At 38.5% G+C, this 17,101-nt stretch overlaps 1 protein-coding gene across 1 annotated transcript in view; it reads left to right on the forward strand.

The window, feature by feature from the left end:
* The first annotated feature begins 5,661 nt into the window (after nucleotides 1-5,661).
* MYBPC3 (myosin binding protein C3) overlaps nucleotides 5,662-17,101 on the forward strand; it is an 81,330-nt gene continuing 69,890 nt past the window's right edge. Inside the window, exons 1-2 of the mRNA XM_088145677.1 lie at nucleotides 5,662-5,819; nucleotides 16,386-16,652. Coding sequence (XP_088001803.1) covers nucleotides 5,795-5,819; nucleotides 16,386-16,652 — 292 coding nt within the window. The 5' untranslated portion in view covers nucleotides 5,662-5,794. The remainder of the gene's footprint in view (nucleotides 5,820-16,385; nucleotides 16,653-17,101) is intronic.

The following is a 17,101-nucleotide window of genomic DNA, read 5'->3' on the forward strand; positions in this document are numbered from 1 at the left end:
GCTTAATTTCACTATATAACTACAATGAAATTTTGGAATGGGTCTTTTCATCTATTTCATGTGATGCATGAAATATGCTGTTAGTATGCACGCTACAGTTCAATTTGTAACATTATTTCACGACAAGCCTACAAAACAAGCTAATAGTATCAGACAAAGAACTACAATTTGGAAAAGAACTTGAAGTGAAATGAGGAGATTTTTGTTTGCACATGTTTTTAAATGTATAATTCTCATTTCAATTCCAAAGTGGTTTTCTCTTCCATGTTTTTCAAAAACGATTGTTTCTAAAAATATTAGAATGGTGACTGGTTGAGAATTCCCACCTGTTTGACCACTTCCAGCCCACAGCTGTGAAGAGAATCCATGGTTTATCCAGCTGCAGTTTTCAATCATTCCATTAAAACTCTGTAATTCTGACCCATCCGTTCCTTATTGTTGCACACACATTCCATTCCAGCTACATTCAAAAGCTCCCCCTTTTGGCTTAAGGGAAGCAGCAGAGTCCTGATATTGACCAAAATATTGTACAAAAATGTCATTTAGAGCTAGGCCCTTTCCTCATATGGGAGCTGTGCCGATGTAAGATCAGCACTACTCTCCTGTGTCCCCACAACATTGTGGGGCTTATGAAGTCAATCCAATTAGCTATTGGCCTGGTTCCTATGGCAGGAAAAAGGCTGTAAAGAGAATTTTGCAGTCATTCCTCTAAAGCTGTGGAGCAGTTGGTTGCCTGTTGACAGGAACTTCCACCTCAGCCCAACTCCTGGAACTTGTGATGAGGGAGGGGCACCAGCTAGCCGCTGGTTTAGCATTCTCCCATACAGGGGGATGTGGCTAAAGCAGTGTTGTCCAAACTTGGCCACTTTAAGATGAGTGGACTTCAACTCCCAGAATTCCCCAGCCAGCGATGGGGACAGTGACAACACTGGGCTAAAGGAAGCTAAGGTGAGGGCATTTGCTGAGTGCCACCCAGCAATATAAAAATACTGGTGACATTTGGGGATAGCATGAAGGCAGCACCATGCAGATGGGGTGTTAATTTTTGTGTGTTTGTGTGTGTCTTGGCCAGTTTAAACATTTCATCAAAAGAACAAGAAGTGACCATGTTTTAGCCTTTCTGAAAAAGAATCCTACATATTATGATAGATTACATGCTGTATGTGAGTCAACAGTCTGAGACTTTTCCAAAAAAGGCAAACACTCTGCTGGGTTGCAGACACAATGCATGCAGGATACAGGAACTGTGACAGTTTTGTGACAGGCTAGGCCGAACCCCTTTGAAGCAAGGGCCTCCTTTCATCTTATTTTTATCAAAGTTATTTAAGTAATTACCAGAATATCGATGATAACTCGCAATACAAGCATAGAGAAAGCTGATGTAGTCCTTTTGCATTTTTTGACTACATTGAAAACAAAAACTGGAGCTATTGGTCGGTAATATTACAAACCACTATTGATATGAGCAACTGTAACCAATCCCTCCCCAATAGATGGCTTAATTAGAGGGACCTGGAAAATCTTCTGGATGGCTACACTGTCCAAAAGGGAGGAAAGGAGGTTTATATTCAGTTTTAACTAGCTTTGTTTAGGAGCATGTTCAGGGCACATCTGGATCAAGAAAAAAGAAAAAAAGTCCCAGAAAGCTATTGCTTCATTTCTGTTGAGGTGGCCATGTGTTCTGCTACCCAGAGGAGAGCGCTCTCTCCCTCTCTCTCTCTCTCTCTCTCTCTCACACACACACACACACACACACACACACACTCTTCTCCCTCCCCCCAGCCCCCTCCCCTCCCCTCCCCTCCCCCCTGGTTTGGACACTGTTCCCTGCGGGCCTCATATGAAGAACCACAAGAAGAAAGAGCAGGGCTCTGATCCTTCTCCCTCAACAAAAAAATTCCCAGACAGCAGGTGGAACTGACACACAATCACACAAGTGACAGTGTATTGTAGTCCCCATACTCTTGGGAATGGTTTCTAATGGAAAAGGAGAGTAGACATTTTACAAATAAATGTTAATAAACAAACAGTCTGGTGTTTGTGGGTACCAGTGTACTTGCTAACACCTCCCTTAATGCCAGGGGCCACGATGAAGACCCAGTCAAAGCCACCCCCTTGCCTCTTTTAACCCCCTCTGCTTAATGGTGCCAGCTTCCCTATCCCACCTGACTTATTTTTATCACTCGCTTCTTTAAAAATGCAATAAATGGGACCTAGCATGCTGCAAAGCCAAGTGCCAACCCTTAGCCTCATTTTTATTTCCAAGAATGCCTCTTAGGCCACATAGCTATTCCTAAAAATGGGCAGCTGTAGTCTAGTGCTTTGTTTAGAAGTATGCCTAGCAGAAAGAAAAAACAAAGATGAGCTGAAGTGGTATCAATCATCCTGAGGGACAGAGGGTGGCTGGGAGCAACCTTACATAACAGCCATGAGGTAAACGGATGGTTCATAGTGCCCTTCGCTCACCATAGAAGCCATGGTTTGAATGGGGGAGCCGCCCATGGCAGACATTTTGTGATAGTGGCCAAGATATGTTCTCTAATTTTCAATGTGCTCCTTGACCAAAAAAGGTTGATTGTCATGATATCTAATCCTGGTAGTAGCAGAACCATGTACTTATAGGGACTTATGGATTAGATTGTGATCATCCTTTTCAGGGCTATTTCAGCCTCCTTCCCTGAATTCTCAGCTGTCCTTAAAAAAACTTTCTCAGTTGTTTTGCTGTGAAAACATATGGACAAGCATACTTACTGCTTAGTAAGTAAATCTGCTCCTAGACCTCAAAAATTAGCACCAAGAACAGATTAAGTTGCTATAAAAACATAAGACTAAGCATGATCAGCTGCTAGTATCCACAGTCCAAGCAGCTATTGAATGGAGGAACAGGTTCTAATAAAAAAGAAATTGGTACCCTTGACATTTCTGCATAGGATTTGGATCACCGGGATGTGTACAGAATACTTTCTACTTCAGAAATCTGATTTCCTAAGTTACAAATGCAATAGATATGACATAAAACTATAAAAAACAAAACCCCCACCCCCACCAATACTGGCAGGGCATGCCACTGTATATAAACAGAGAGCAAACCCCACTCCATTTTACCACTGAAGATGTTACCCAGCCAGGTAACAAAACATTTGCAAGAAAACAACCAAGCTCAGAGAACCTCAAGGACTCCACATAAAACTATTTTGAAAACTTTACATATTAAAGAAATACATTCATAAAGCAACTTACTTATTGAAGGAAGTTGTGGGGTGCAAGTTGCTTCCAGTTTTGTTTTGCTAATTATTTAAAAAGAATATTCAGTCATAATAGCAATTTGTGCAATTGAAAGGTAATCTCCAAGTAACAACTGGGTTATAGAATTTCCCAGGTCCAAAGTGAGTATTAAGAAAGATGCTATATTCTTAGATCAAAAGCCTTAGCTGAGGATAAGGATTTCAGGATAATTTCATGTGGAATTCAGGCACTCCCATCCTGGCTTTGGTGCCACACTGGCCGTACATCCTTGGGATCACATGCCATTGTCCTCTTTGGGCAACCAAACCAATTTCCTTTCAGCTCAGTTGCAGTACAGCTGAAATTGTCATACCCCAAAGTATTGTAGCACTTCCGGGCAGGCCATTTTCCCCTTTCCAGGAGCTCTTACCTCAGCCTGCCTCCCACCTGAACTTAGAGCTCTGCAATAGTTTAACAGGCAATCTGATTCCAGTCTTAATCCTGTTTATTTACAATCCCTTAAAAAAAAAACCCTATGCATCTTGATTTTCCCTCCTTATGTAAGCAGCATTTATTTTTCCCTCTCTGAGTGGAGCAGAAGTGAATAGGTTTTTGTTATTCCAGGAGCTGTCATAGCTCAAGAAGTGGGACATTAACTGGTTAGCTGAAGGGAGCACTAATTGGCTCATGGTATTCCCTGCCTGGTCTCAGCATTCTTATGTCACCAGGGATGAAAGCAACTGCAAGTCTGACTTTACAGTGCTTTGAAGAGTTGAGGGAGTGGAAACTACCATATAAGAGAGCTCTCAGTGGGACGATATTTCTTTAGTTCACCTGCAAATTTTCCATGGTGCAGACCTGAAAGTTGAGATCAAAATATGCCACTAATAGTTCCATAATTTTTCATTAACAGAATCTGCCAAGTGGTCTATCTCAAACTTGTTACCCCCACCACTACCATCACCTCCCATATGTACCACAAGTTTCTTTATGTTTCATAGAAAAGGCATAGAAAAATCCCAACCAAGGACTGGGAATAATTGTTGATAGCTTCTTCAGAACATGAAATGAAAATGCAAAAATATTCATGAACTTGAATTGGGATGTGAAGAGTTTTCCCATGATGTGAAAAAACCCTTCAAACTGATGCTGGCTACATTCTTGTCATAGCGAAACAGCTTATTTACTTTGACTTTTTTGTTCCTTTCTTCTCACATTAGGAGGAAATACTGCCAGGTGGTCATCATATAAGCGTTTAATTTATTTTCCTCCAGAAGTAGCCAAAAATCCTACATCATCATCTCACCTTGACAGTTAAAAAAAAATCCCTTGAAACTCACTGTTTAGCTGGTAATCCCAACATTTCCTTTACTGGTGGAACTGAATGAATTCTGAGGTTCCAGGTATCTCTCAAATTTCATAAATGGCACTGCAGAATGGATAACATGGATTATCACTGCAATGCTGCCACCTGGTAGTCTGCAGCACAGTAGCATTAGGAAAAGAGGAAAAATACTCTTCATTTCCCATTCCTTCTGAATGTGACATCAAGTCTAAGCTGAAGAAATACAGCTGTGCACTAAAAAAGGCCAGTCCATTCCACTCCAGTTTTCAAACTTGCTATTTGTCCCTGCTGATTTTTGATTTGGGTTTATGAAGATATGCTCTAGAACAGTGTTTCTCAACCTTGGCAACTTTAAGATATGAAGTCCACACATCTTAAAGTTGCCAAGGTTGAGAAACACTGCTCTAGAACTTTACTTCCCTTGTGTTGTTCAGTCGTTAAGTCGTGTCCGACTCTTCGTGACCTCATGAACCATATTGCGCCAGGCCTTCCTGTCCTTCACTGCCTCCCTGAGTTTGCTCAGTTTCATGCTCATTGCTTCAGTGATGCTATCTAACCATCTCATCCTCTGCCGTTCCCTTCTCCTTTTGCCTTCAATCTTTCCCAGCATCAGGGTCTTTTCCAAGGAGTCCTCTCTTCGCATTAGGTGACCAAAGTATCTGAGCTTGGGTAGCCCATAAAGGAATACTTTTGCAGAGCAGATTTGATACATCATATGACATTGTTCCAAATGATAAGGTTCAGCCCAAATTAAAGTGGGAAAGATTTAAACACTTACTCTTCCGCTCCATTTCAATGAATGGGACTTACCAGTGCATAACTTCAGCTACATCTGTTCCTAATGTTGGAATTTACATTGATATGTTGAGGTTTTATGTACATAATTGAAGACACAAATGACATGCCATGGAGACACAAGGACATCATTTTGGGCATTGGGGTGTGTGTAAGTCCTCCATTGAATGAACAGTAGGGCCTGTCTTGGATGGTTCACACTCTCTGACACATGGAACTCAGCTATATTTATCCTGGTGGAGGAATTCTGTCAAGTGCCTCTGTACTGTTGATAAGGTGGTGGTGCTGACAACAGAAGGGGAACAAGAGGGAGGAGCAGGAGGGGGCTTCTGAGTAGTATTTCTTTGGAGGGGGGTCTTGGAAGTCCTTCAGTCTCCTTGCAGTGTCATTCAGTGAAAAGATCCTTTCAACTCACAAGTCAACTAGAAGATGCCAGAACCTACAAAGAAACCAGGTAAGGCAATTGGAGAAAGAAAGAAAGAGTGTCACTTGCTCTAAACATAGAGATGGAGCAGCTCCCTTCATAAAGCAGTGAAATAAGGTGCTTTAACAATAAGGATACTGAAGAGAAAAATTAACCAGTGTTTCCTTTTGAAGTAAACAAACAGAAATGTAATTCAACGATAATTAAATTAAAGTGGATTAGTTACTTTAAAATAGAGGGAGGCTATGTTCTAAATTCTTTATTTCTTTATCCCCTTCAAATTGCAGCTTGTGATTCTTTTCTGGAATTTTTGTGGGAGAAGATGTGACTCCCATTAGTTAGTTATTTTTCTCTGTCATGATTTTCCATGCAAGTATAAGTTTACAGGGGGATGGGAAAACGAGGTACAGTATTTAAGATGTAGTTTTGCTTAGTACGAATAGTCATGGTAGTCACAGAAATCCATAAATACTGTTTTCCCCTCTCCTTTGAAAGACAATATGAGCATATGATAGTTTTGATACCTTTTCTGAAAGACCACTTAAATTAGAATGAAAAAAGCCAAGTCATATTATTTCCTTTTTACGTGTCTGCACTTGCAAAGACATACATGTTTCATTTCTAAAATTTAACCTTATTTAGAGATTAGTATTAATCTCGATTAACAGTCTTCCTTAAGATTGGATAATATTTAATGCTATAGTCTGACACAAGTTACTGGGGAACGGGTCCATTGCTGTGTTTGAATGTTATAAGTAATTAACTGATTGCTATATATATATATATATTTTAATCTGTTCAGTCATGTCTGATCCTCAGAGACTGCCTGGACAAGTCCCTGCAGTTTTCTTGGCAAGGTGTTGCCATTGCCTGCTTCCTAAGGCTGACAGAGAGTGACTGGCCCAAGGTCACCCAGCTGGCTTTGTGCCTAGACTAGTGTGGGACTAGAACTCACGGTCTCCCAGTTTCTAGCCTGATGCTTTAACCACTACACCAAACTGGCTCTCTGCTGTATATTTGCCAGGATATAAAACTAGTGATAGACCTTTTTCTCTGTTACAATCTCCTGTTATGTTGAGGAGTTTTCCAGTCATCCAATATCTGCTAGGTGCCTGATTTAAAAGATAGCTTTTCCCTATATTTTGTATGATTGTTTTTTCAATTCAGATATCTGTTCTAAGACACAGCATTCATTTGTTATGGTATATATAACCATGCAATCTTTATACGCAAGGTCACTTGGTGCACTCCACATATGACTGCCTCAGATATTTTGCTTTTAAATTACATTTAGTATAAACATGACATGTAGCTCATGTCTCCAAATATATTTATATGGATTTGTCATGAAATATCATTTTCAGAGAGATTGATACTGATATAAAAAAATACCATTCTCATAAGTCATTGATATTGTCCGATATGTGACACGAAGATGGGATGAATGCAATGATCTGAAAGAAGTCCAGAAGAAAACAGAACACAGGAAATGTTTCACTCAATTATGGACTAGCAAATCAAGTGTCCAATTCTCTTCAAACTTCAAACCCATTTGCTATAGACAAAGATTCCAAAGATTTGTAATTTATATTATTGAAATGTTCTCTTTCAAGCTCTTCGGCACTACTGGGAAAGTTCACTGGCAATCATACAGCAAAAATAAGTACCCCGTGTCATCAGGAAAGATCTAAAATTTCCCAATCGTACAGGAGGAACTCAAAAAGGAAAATGTTTAAAAATGCATATGAAAATTATTTCTTGAATATTTGCATGAATTCTGTGTTTGGTGGAAGCAAGGATGGTTTGCAAAAAGGGGAAGATACAGAGAGATGTAGGGAATGGTTTGCTGGAAGTTAGATTTAGATTTAGCTATATTTCCTTCTCCCCCCCCCCCCTTTATCTCATGCCTTAATTCTTTTTCCTTATTGCTTTTTACTCTTTTCTGTGCTTTGGGTTCCGTTGCTTATCCCAGAAGACAATAGCGTATATATGTATGCTAGTGTGAATAGGATAAGAATTTCATGCAAAACCATGAATCCAAATTTAATATTGTTTAATATTATTTTATGATTGTTGAAGGAAGCAATGGACTTGGTCTTGACTTCCCTTAGCTTAGCCTTCCACCATCTCTAAATACTTTGGACTGAAAACCCCATAATTAATAAGCTGCTGGACAGGAATTATGAGGCTTTAGTAGTACAATCAAAAGTTTAAATGATTTTAAAATAATTTCAAAATGCCTACACGAGTAAGAAAATGTTAATGTGATTCCAAAAGCACTACTGCATAGGAGGTCATTCCAAGGACAAGCACTGCCATTTGGAAAGTCTTCTCTTTTGCCACTGATAAATGCACTTTAACGGGGGGGGGGGGGGGCTTCATTAACAATGCCCAGATAGGTTAATATGTGAGGAGGCCTCTCTTCACATATCTGGCCCACAAATCCATTAAGGGCTTTTTAAGCAAGTAGGATTGCTCCTTGAACTGGGCTTGGTAGTAAATAAGTAGTACAAATCCTGAAGTACAAATTTGGTATTAACTGAGCCAACATTCCTTAGCAGATATTTCTACCCACATCAGCTCTGGATTAACTATCAGGGCACCAAGGGAAGGGCGACATCACAGAGTTTTTTCCCCTAGCTATCATGTCCTTAACTCTTTCACTGTCATACTTGACTTTAGTTTTCAGCACCTATTGATTCTTGTCAGTTAAGCAATGGAAGAGCTGAGGGGGCCATTGTCCACCATTACGGCATCATTTGGCCTTAATCCAGCCCTGACCTACATACGTGAATAATCATAGTATTCTGCTTTGCTCAGTTAATATTGGATAGATTATTTCTTCAAATCACTGCCTATAAGTAAAATAGAGGATTTATGCAAGCCATTTTTGGTCAGGGCTAAAAACCTCTTTGGATATGTTTTCCTAGAAAATCTAACATGTGATTAGATTAGAACCTCAAAGATGTAAGATCTCTTCTAGCAAGAAGACTCATGATGATTAGGCTGAAATCTGTAAGGAGTCAAAAATCAGGACATTGCAAATGTAGAAGCAACAACCTAGCAATTGCTCCTTAGGAAGCAGAGTGACATTAAACTGATGAGAATGCCATTTGCTAGTAATCATCAATGCTTGAGAAGAAGTAAGAGGATTTCCACAACAAATATTTGCGTTGTCCCAATCATATCTTGTGATCTCAAATATGATGAAATCCATGTAATCTTTTGCATTCTCCAAAATTCTGCTATTGTGGTGTCCTCCCTCTTTGGTTTCAGTGATAAATCCTGAACAAACACATTGAAGTGATTGATTGGTAAAGGAATGGAATTATAGGCATACTAGGAATATAGTGTTATGGGAAGAAAACCTAAAATAGGTACGTTTCCATATTTGTTGGTAGCAGTATTTGTAGGGGAAGGCAAGGACAATCAGAGCAGCATGGTGGTATTGCAATACAAGCCCTGTCCCTTTTTTACACATGTTGCAAAAAGGGTGGAGCTTCTGGTGCAATTCCCTTTACTGGATAATAAGGGAAAAGGGTTAGGTGTAAATAAAATTAATGTTAGGGGTATGACACTTCTGTAGTGTAAGGAGTTGAACTCATCTGTATGACTGGAGGCCTATAAAAAGGATAAATGACCTTCATGAAATACAGCGTGTGTGTTTAGTTGTTACGGGGTTGTAATTAACCCTTAGCAATGCTAACAGTGGAAGCACCTGGCAGATCTTGTTTGGGCTGGGAAGACAACTAAGGTCAGCATTTGAATGGGAGATCTCTGGGGAGTACCAAAGCTGTAGACTAGAGTCAAAGGCCAAAAGAAGTCCCAGAAGACAATGGTAAACCACTTCCATGCTCAACGGCATCCACCGGCTCCTGCACCTTTTCTCAGAATGATTAAAGCTGTGTCATGCCACAAGCTCTGCTTTTTTTGGTCCTACATTTGGCCAAAGGGACAGGGCTTCAGTCAAGACAACATGACACTGCCTGCATCCCTCTGATCCCCACCACCCACCCCAGTTCCCACTGCCAGGACTCAGGTTCAGGAGAGACCTGACTTTAGTAATGTTGACAGCCTTCTGGAATAGTTTTGGGGGGTTGTTTTGTTTTGTTTAGGATACTGACCACTCTTGATTCCTTTGCCATAGTGTTGAGCTTATTTACATGTCAGACTGTCTTGCATGTCGGAATGAAAATATATAATTATAATCATAAATTAAATTTATATGTCACTCGACTTCCAGCAACACTGGGTGGTTATATCTATACAGATATGGATATTGGAAGTGATGATTTGATAATACTTCTAATTGTCCCTTGTATCTGGAACAATTGCAGAATCAAAATGGGGAAGCAGGAAAGAAGGTTGCCCAAGCACTGAACAATTTACAGTTATTCAGGTGGTGTGCCCATACAAAATGTGAACCTTAAATTGTATTCAGCAGGAGACTTTGAACTTCCAGGAGAAAACCATTTGCTAAATACAAGTGACAGGGATGACTATAGGACTAGGAAAAGCAGTGGCAAACACAATTTTTACAAGATCACTTGCACGGTAGGAGCTGAAATATTAGTAGTAGTAGTAGCAGTATTTTCAAATTTATAAAGCTACACAACTCTATAAAGATTCTGGGCAGCATGCGACATGAAAAATGGCACAAGACAATATCAGAATGAAAAAACAATGCATGTCCAGAAGAGGAAAAAACCCACACTCAAACTAATCTGTAAAATCATATAGAGACTTGCTACTAATCCTAACCCAAGGCCTGGGGGAAAAGCCAAGTTTTTAATAACCTCTTAAATACTGTCAGAGTAGAGGCCATATAGACCTGGGGCAGGGGGCAGGGGTGGGGGTGGGGAGGCATAGCATATGATGTTTAATGGGGGGCTTCAATGAGATCATTTAAATTGATTTTGTAAACTGAGTCAGCATGCCTTTTTTTATAACATTGAAAATATAACTTTAGCAGTACTAAGCATCCTTTTAAAGGCAAATCTGTAAGTACTAGGGCAAAATAACTATAACTATTCTACACATTAGTGGACTTGTGTAGATGTAGACAGATGTACGGAACCATTATATACAAAGGGTTATAAAGGCAGGCTTGGCGTGCACGCCTTACTGATGGTCTTTTGCTCATGTTACTGGAATTTATAGCTTCAGCTGCTCTAGGGGAAGAAGAATGTAAGATTGTAAGACATCGCAACTTGGGATCAAGGGAGAGCTAAGCCTGTTAATGCAGCAAGTGGCCTTTCCTCTTTACAGCTAGGAAATTTACAGTAACTTTAAATATAGTTCCAAAGCAAAACATTGACAAATTCCCTCACTGATCTAGCTGAAGCTTCTAACTGCACAAGCCAAACTCATTTCCATTTACTTTGTTGAAGGGGAGGAAAATAACATATCAGAAGTAGAAAATCAGCTAAGGGAAAATGATTTTTTATGTGTTATCTCTGTGCTAAGTATAACATATGAAACTGACAGCAAGAATAATGTCTAAAACTGATGGGGGTGGGGGATTCTGGCTCTAAAATGTGAGAGCTCTGAATCTCTCAAACTTTATAACTCTTAAAAGAAATTATTATGTCTTGTTAAATGGAAGACCAGAGTTGTTCTGGTGATAAATGATAGGTGGGGAGCACCCTACTCAATTGCTATGTTTGAAAAGCTACTGAGAGACCATGCTTTGGCTAAAATTGAAGGAATCAAAGAATAGATCTGATAGACTTAAATGAAGGACTTCCCCTCCCTCCCTCATATCATGATTCCAAGAACAAGATGAAATATTCCAGTGGCAGACGTTGTCACTGAGGATTTATCCATGTTATCCAATGCCCTGTTCCTAGAACTGGCCATCAACCATTTTTGGAGGACAGGAACAGATGACATTGTTCTTTAATCACCCCTCTCCCATGGCCTATGTGACCTCTGGGCATGTTGTCCTGCCACTTTTTAAAAAATATTGTGTTCCTTTATGGTCCCTTGACCCTTCTGTCTGGGCTGGTGTAGGTAACAGGTAGGCCAGTTAACACCCAGTTTAAGGACAACCCATATTTAAGAATGGAGCCTATTGTAGCAAAATTTGAGTTAAATACACAATGGTTTGAGTTAATGACACAATACTACTTATACAGCATTATGCAATAATGCTGTTCTGGCTTACATACAAATTTGACTTATGGACAAACCTTGGGAACAGAACTTGTTTTTTAACCGGGGACTACCTGTACTTTCTTACATGCTTACCCCAGCAGTTCCTCAGCTACTTCACAGAGGAAGGAATGTTCCTCATTTCTTTTTCAGATTTCCTTCAAGGAAGTCTTTTGCTGCATAGATATCAAGTTACCTCAATGGCACAGCAGTTAGAATGCTTATTTTGTATGCAGAATATTCCTCGGTTCAAAACCAACAAGAAATGCTTTACTTTAAATTATTATTTTTTCTCTCCCTGACATCCTTGTTTTTCCTGCGGTTTTCCTTTTAATAAGAAAAAGAAACAGGTACCCCTGGACTTATTTAAAAAACAAAGCCCAGGGGAAAATTGGAATGTCAGGGAAGAAAAAATATATATTTTAAAAAATATACTTTGCTGGGTTTTCTGAATATGAAACAAGCCTTCTACCTGCTGTGCCATTGATGCAGCATTGCAACAGAAGCTGTAAAAACCTTCTGGAAAGCACGAAGAGAATTTTTATTTTAAATTTAATTCTTGTGCCCGCACATACCTGCATTTTGATGCATTAACTTGAGCATATATAAATTTAATTTATTTTATACTTATAATGTATGTATATATGTATACATGTATGTATGCATGTATGTATGTATGTATGTATGTATGTATGTATATACATAGACCATTGCTTTCCTGAACAGAAACTTGAGAGTAGCAGGGGGAATATCCAATAAAAGGAGATAGTAGCCCTGGATCTTTTTTAAGATGTCGCCAAACCATCTTAGTCCAGCTAGGTTTATCTTAAGCTGGGTTGGATTTAAATTGCCATGAGCACAAGACAGAAGCCACTTAAAAGGGCAGTGTAGATATGCTCTCTGACTTTGAAGTGTTACAGGCTCCATTGTTGACAAACCATTAAAGTATTTATGGATGATTTGAAGGCTAACAGGGTGAGTGACAACAACTGGGCATTACAAAGCTATCCCTCTAAATCTTTTTATCCCCCATGCTATGGTAGGAGAAGACAAGCAGTACGTGTTTGTCTTGCACTCATTTTCCAAACTGGCTTGACTTCCAAAAATGCTGTAATCCAGTCATTTAAGATATATGTCAATGTTGGGTCTTCATTTGCTACCTAAAACAGAAAAATTGTTTAGTGTTGGAAGATCCACTTCTCTATGTATTGTCTCATTATGCCTTCTCAATGACTGTCCCCCAAGGACAATAGATACAGTCAAAAGTGTATGCATTGCCCACCTCATCCCCTTGACTTCTTTTCATCCCCCCTTTTTTAGGTATAGCATGCCTCTAATTGGTTGGACTGATATTCTCAGGGCTGGCATCACTTCCTACTCCTCATTTCTGTCACTTCTCTGGAAATTGCATAGATACTACACCATCTCCATCTGGTCTTGCAGTTCAATAACCTGTCATTTTACTTTGAATACTGCTACTATATATCAAGCATGTTGGCTTTCTATCTAAATGTATTTTCCTAATAAAGAGCTTCTTCTTTTTAAAAAAAGTCAAGCACCAGTCTCCAGAAATCCTTTAGTGAAATGCTGTGTTGTTTCCTCTGTATGTATATTCTGCTCCATAAATTTCCTCTGATATCTAGAGAGAGTGGTATTCACTTCAATACAGCCCAGGTTTTCCATTTAATTTTTTAAACCTGCATTTCCTTTTTTCAGAATCCAAGAGATTAAAACTGAAGTTACTCTACATATCATCTTCTAGACATCATATGTATCAGCAATGAAAAGAAAAAAACATAGAAAGTCCACCAAGCATGATAAAATGTCCCTTCATGCTGTTCATATTTCCAACGTACATTTGAAATGCCTTTATACATTCTAGACAATTTCTCTGGTGTCATGTACCAACGATACATCATTTTATAAAGTTTCTCTTTGACGTTTTACAGGCTCCAATGTTGACAAACCATTAAGGTAGGTAGGTAGGTAGGTGGGGGCATTCCATGAACACATCTAGGTGAGTTAAAGACAAATGGAACCTACAGCCACAATGTTATTTTGTAATATTTTTTAAAAATATAACTTTATAAAATTTTAAAAACACAACAGCTAAATAAACTTATTAGTTTGGATTACTATATACAAACTTTACTAGCAATGTATCTATATAACTATGATACTACTATATAAAAGATTATCCAATTAAATCTAACCTATTATATAAAAAGAGCTGAGAAAAAGTTATATAAAATTATATAAAAAGAGTGAGGGAAAAAAAGAAAAAACACAATACTAAACTACCTAAGAAGAAAAACATAAAACCTTGAAGGAGTAAATAACAAAACTAAAAAAAAAAAATTATGTAATGTGAAATATTTTGAGCAAAGGCCATTTGAAGAAAGCAAAATAACAAAATATATCAAGCTATTAACATTGTATAACTATCTTCAATTTCAACATCATGATTCAGTTTTTGAACTATGAATTAAACCTAGACACAATTTATTGTCTGGCTTTGCCTCTTGTTTGATACAAAGCTAATTCAAAGTCTGAATTGATAGATTTTGCTAAGCAAACTTTTAGAGTTTGGGACAGAAGCAGTCTCCCATGAGTGCATAATCACTTTTTTTTTTTTTTTTTTGTAACAATCTAGTCACACTATAGCCAAAGTTCTTCATATATTGAAAGATCCCAGATCTCTGGAATATAGTATTACAAAATACACCTCTAGCCCAAAAATACCTCTAACCCTGAACTGCCTTCCAAGAACCTGGTTCACCATAGTGATAATATCTAACGAATAAGAAATTGTGTGAGGACACAACCGTAATATATGTACCAAAATCCCTTTGAGTTTATTATATAACCAGCATAAAAAAGGTAGGAGGCAACCTTTTATAAACTTTCTTTGAGGAGTCCAACAGACTCTAAAGATGATTTTTTTGCTGAACTAAATGAGATTTCAGGTAATAAGAAATGTATCTAATATTCCTTATATCTTAATGCCATTGACATTAGGTAATATGGAATATCCCTTTTTTTTTTTTTGTATATTGTCCACATTTATTTTGATTTTTTAAAAACAAGAATTGGATTAATAAACTGTCAGTTTAGTTTCAGTAAAGGGCTTCTCCAGCATAATACTTCTGGAGGCTCAGGGACCTAAAGTGCTTTGAAAACAACTAGCATACACAGCTGGTGTTTTAACTGTATGTATTGTCATTTACAGCTAATTTGCATTCCTTCTGTAAAATCTCAAAAATTTTAAAAGTATCATTAGTTAACAGTTGATTAAGGGGAATAATCCTGTTATGAACCCTTCTTTTCCCAAAAGAGATATTCCCAGCCATTTTTAAATAAGAATTGCTCCAAAGTCTCAATTTTTCATGAGAAGAAATATCAAATTAAGATGTTCTATCCAATGAGGCCCAAATAAGTCTACATTTTGGTTGATCCTACCTAATGTATTACACAAAGCAGACTACCAAAAGATCTTATTAAAAACTGAAGGACTAATTGGTACCTTTATTTAACTTCCTTATGCACTTGGGTACCCATCTTGTATTTAAACTCAGACAGTACAGTTTGTGCATAATAAATCAATGATGCTTGCTTCTCCTGTCCCAAGGATCAATGTCATTACCCAATTAATATGATCCTTTGCACTTCCTCCCACCAATTATCACACATTCCTATGTATAAAGCAGGCTGGGATTAGTAGTTTATGAAAGAGCATATTACATAGAGAAAGAAAGCTCTCTTTGCCTCAGATGAAAAGTCCTAGTTTAACTGCACAAGCACAGCCTATGTAGGTTACAAAAATCAGCTTGGACTAGAAAATTCTGCTCAGAATTTACATTTTTTCTTCCAACATTGATTTTGATTGCTTTTAGCAAATCTCACCAAGATTCTCAGAAGGTTTCATAGTGCAATTGATTCATGTCATTGTACCCACTAACCAACAGTACATTCGGGAAGCAGCATATTTCACCAACCAGAGTCTCTGAAAGATTTCTAATGTACCCTTCAGAGAGCACAATATAGTACATTTATTGTCACAAAAACACAGATCGCTGAGGCCAAGTCTAGCTTTTTCTAGTAGGATCATTGTTGACCTGCTAATCTAAACTGATAGGAATTCTAGCTGCTAGAGAGGGAGAAAACCTTTCAGTGGAAAGGAAATACAAGTGGCCTTCCTGTTTTCAGGCTTCTAAGTGGATTGCCTAAACAACAGATAGTTGAGATAAAAATGGAGCTAGAATCAGTATTCAATAAATATGCATGTAATATTCTCATCCTAAATTGAGTAAGAGAATTTGTGATAACCTTTTCCAGTTCTAAAGGTCAATGTCTGTAAAAATATCACAAGTGGTATCGATAAGAGGGACTGGAAAACCGGGTAGACCATTTTGTATTTTTCAGTCTTGTTTGTCCTCCCTTTAGCTTCAGCATTCATCAAGAAACCAAAGACAAGAGATGTCTCAGCAGGAGGCACTGCTGTTTTTGAAGCAGAGACGGAGAAGTCGGGCATCAAGGTGAAGTGGCAGCAAAACGGTGTAGAACTTACCACAAGCGAGAAGTTTGTCATCCAATCAGAGGGGAATAAGCACTCCTTGACCATTAATAATGTTGGAAAAGAGGATGATGCCACTTATGCTGCGATTGCTGGAAGTTCCAAGGTCAAATTTGAACTTAAAGTGAAAGAACCAGGTAAACTAGGACTCCAAAGGATGCAAATTTCTGTTCTGTTTCAGTCCATCACCACTGTGATGCACAATCTTTCTTCAAAGACATTTAAGACAAATTATAGAGCCAATAAAGCAGGGGTGTTCCCAGGAGGCGGTAAAAAAAGGTCAAGATGGCAGCCATCACCATGCAATTGAAGCCCTGCCCTTTTTTTGTGTGCTGCCCCTGCAGACATCCCTGCCATAAACCAAAAACAGCCATGCTACCCATGAGGACAAAAACAAACAAACAAACTATGGCTTAAAACAGAGCATGGGTATTCCCCTTGTATTTGGACTATTTCTTTTTTGTCAGCTGAAATCGAAATTGGGAATCACTAGGCTAAATGGCATGACAATAGAACAATAGTTTGGATTCAGCACAAATCTCCCACAGGCAGACAAGTCATTTCTGTATTTGCAAGGCATCTGAAC

Source organism: Python bivittatus, unplaced genomic scaffold (genome assembly GCF_059951505.1).
Source record: "Python bivittatus isolate LINGU-HERP-01145 unplaced genomic scaffold, Pbiv_v1 ctg000480_np1212, whole genome shotgun sequence".
NCBI classification, from domain to species: Eukaryota; Metazoa; Chordata; class Lepidosauria; order Squamata; family Pythonidae; genus Python; species Python bivittatus.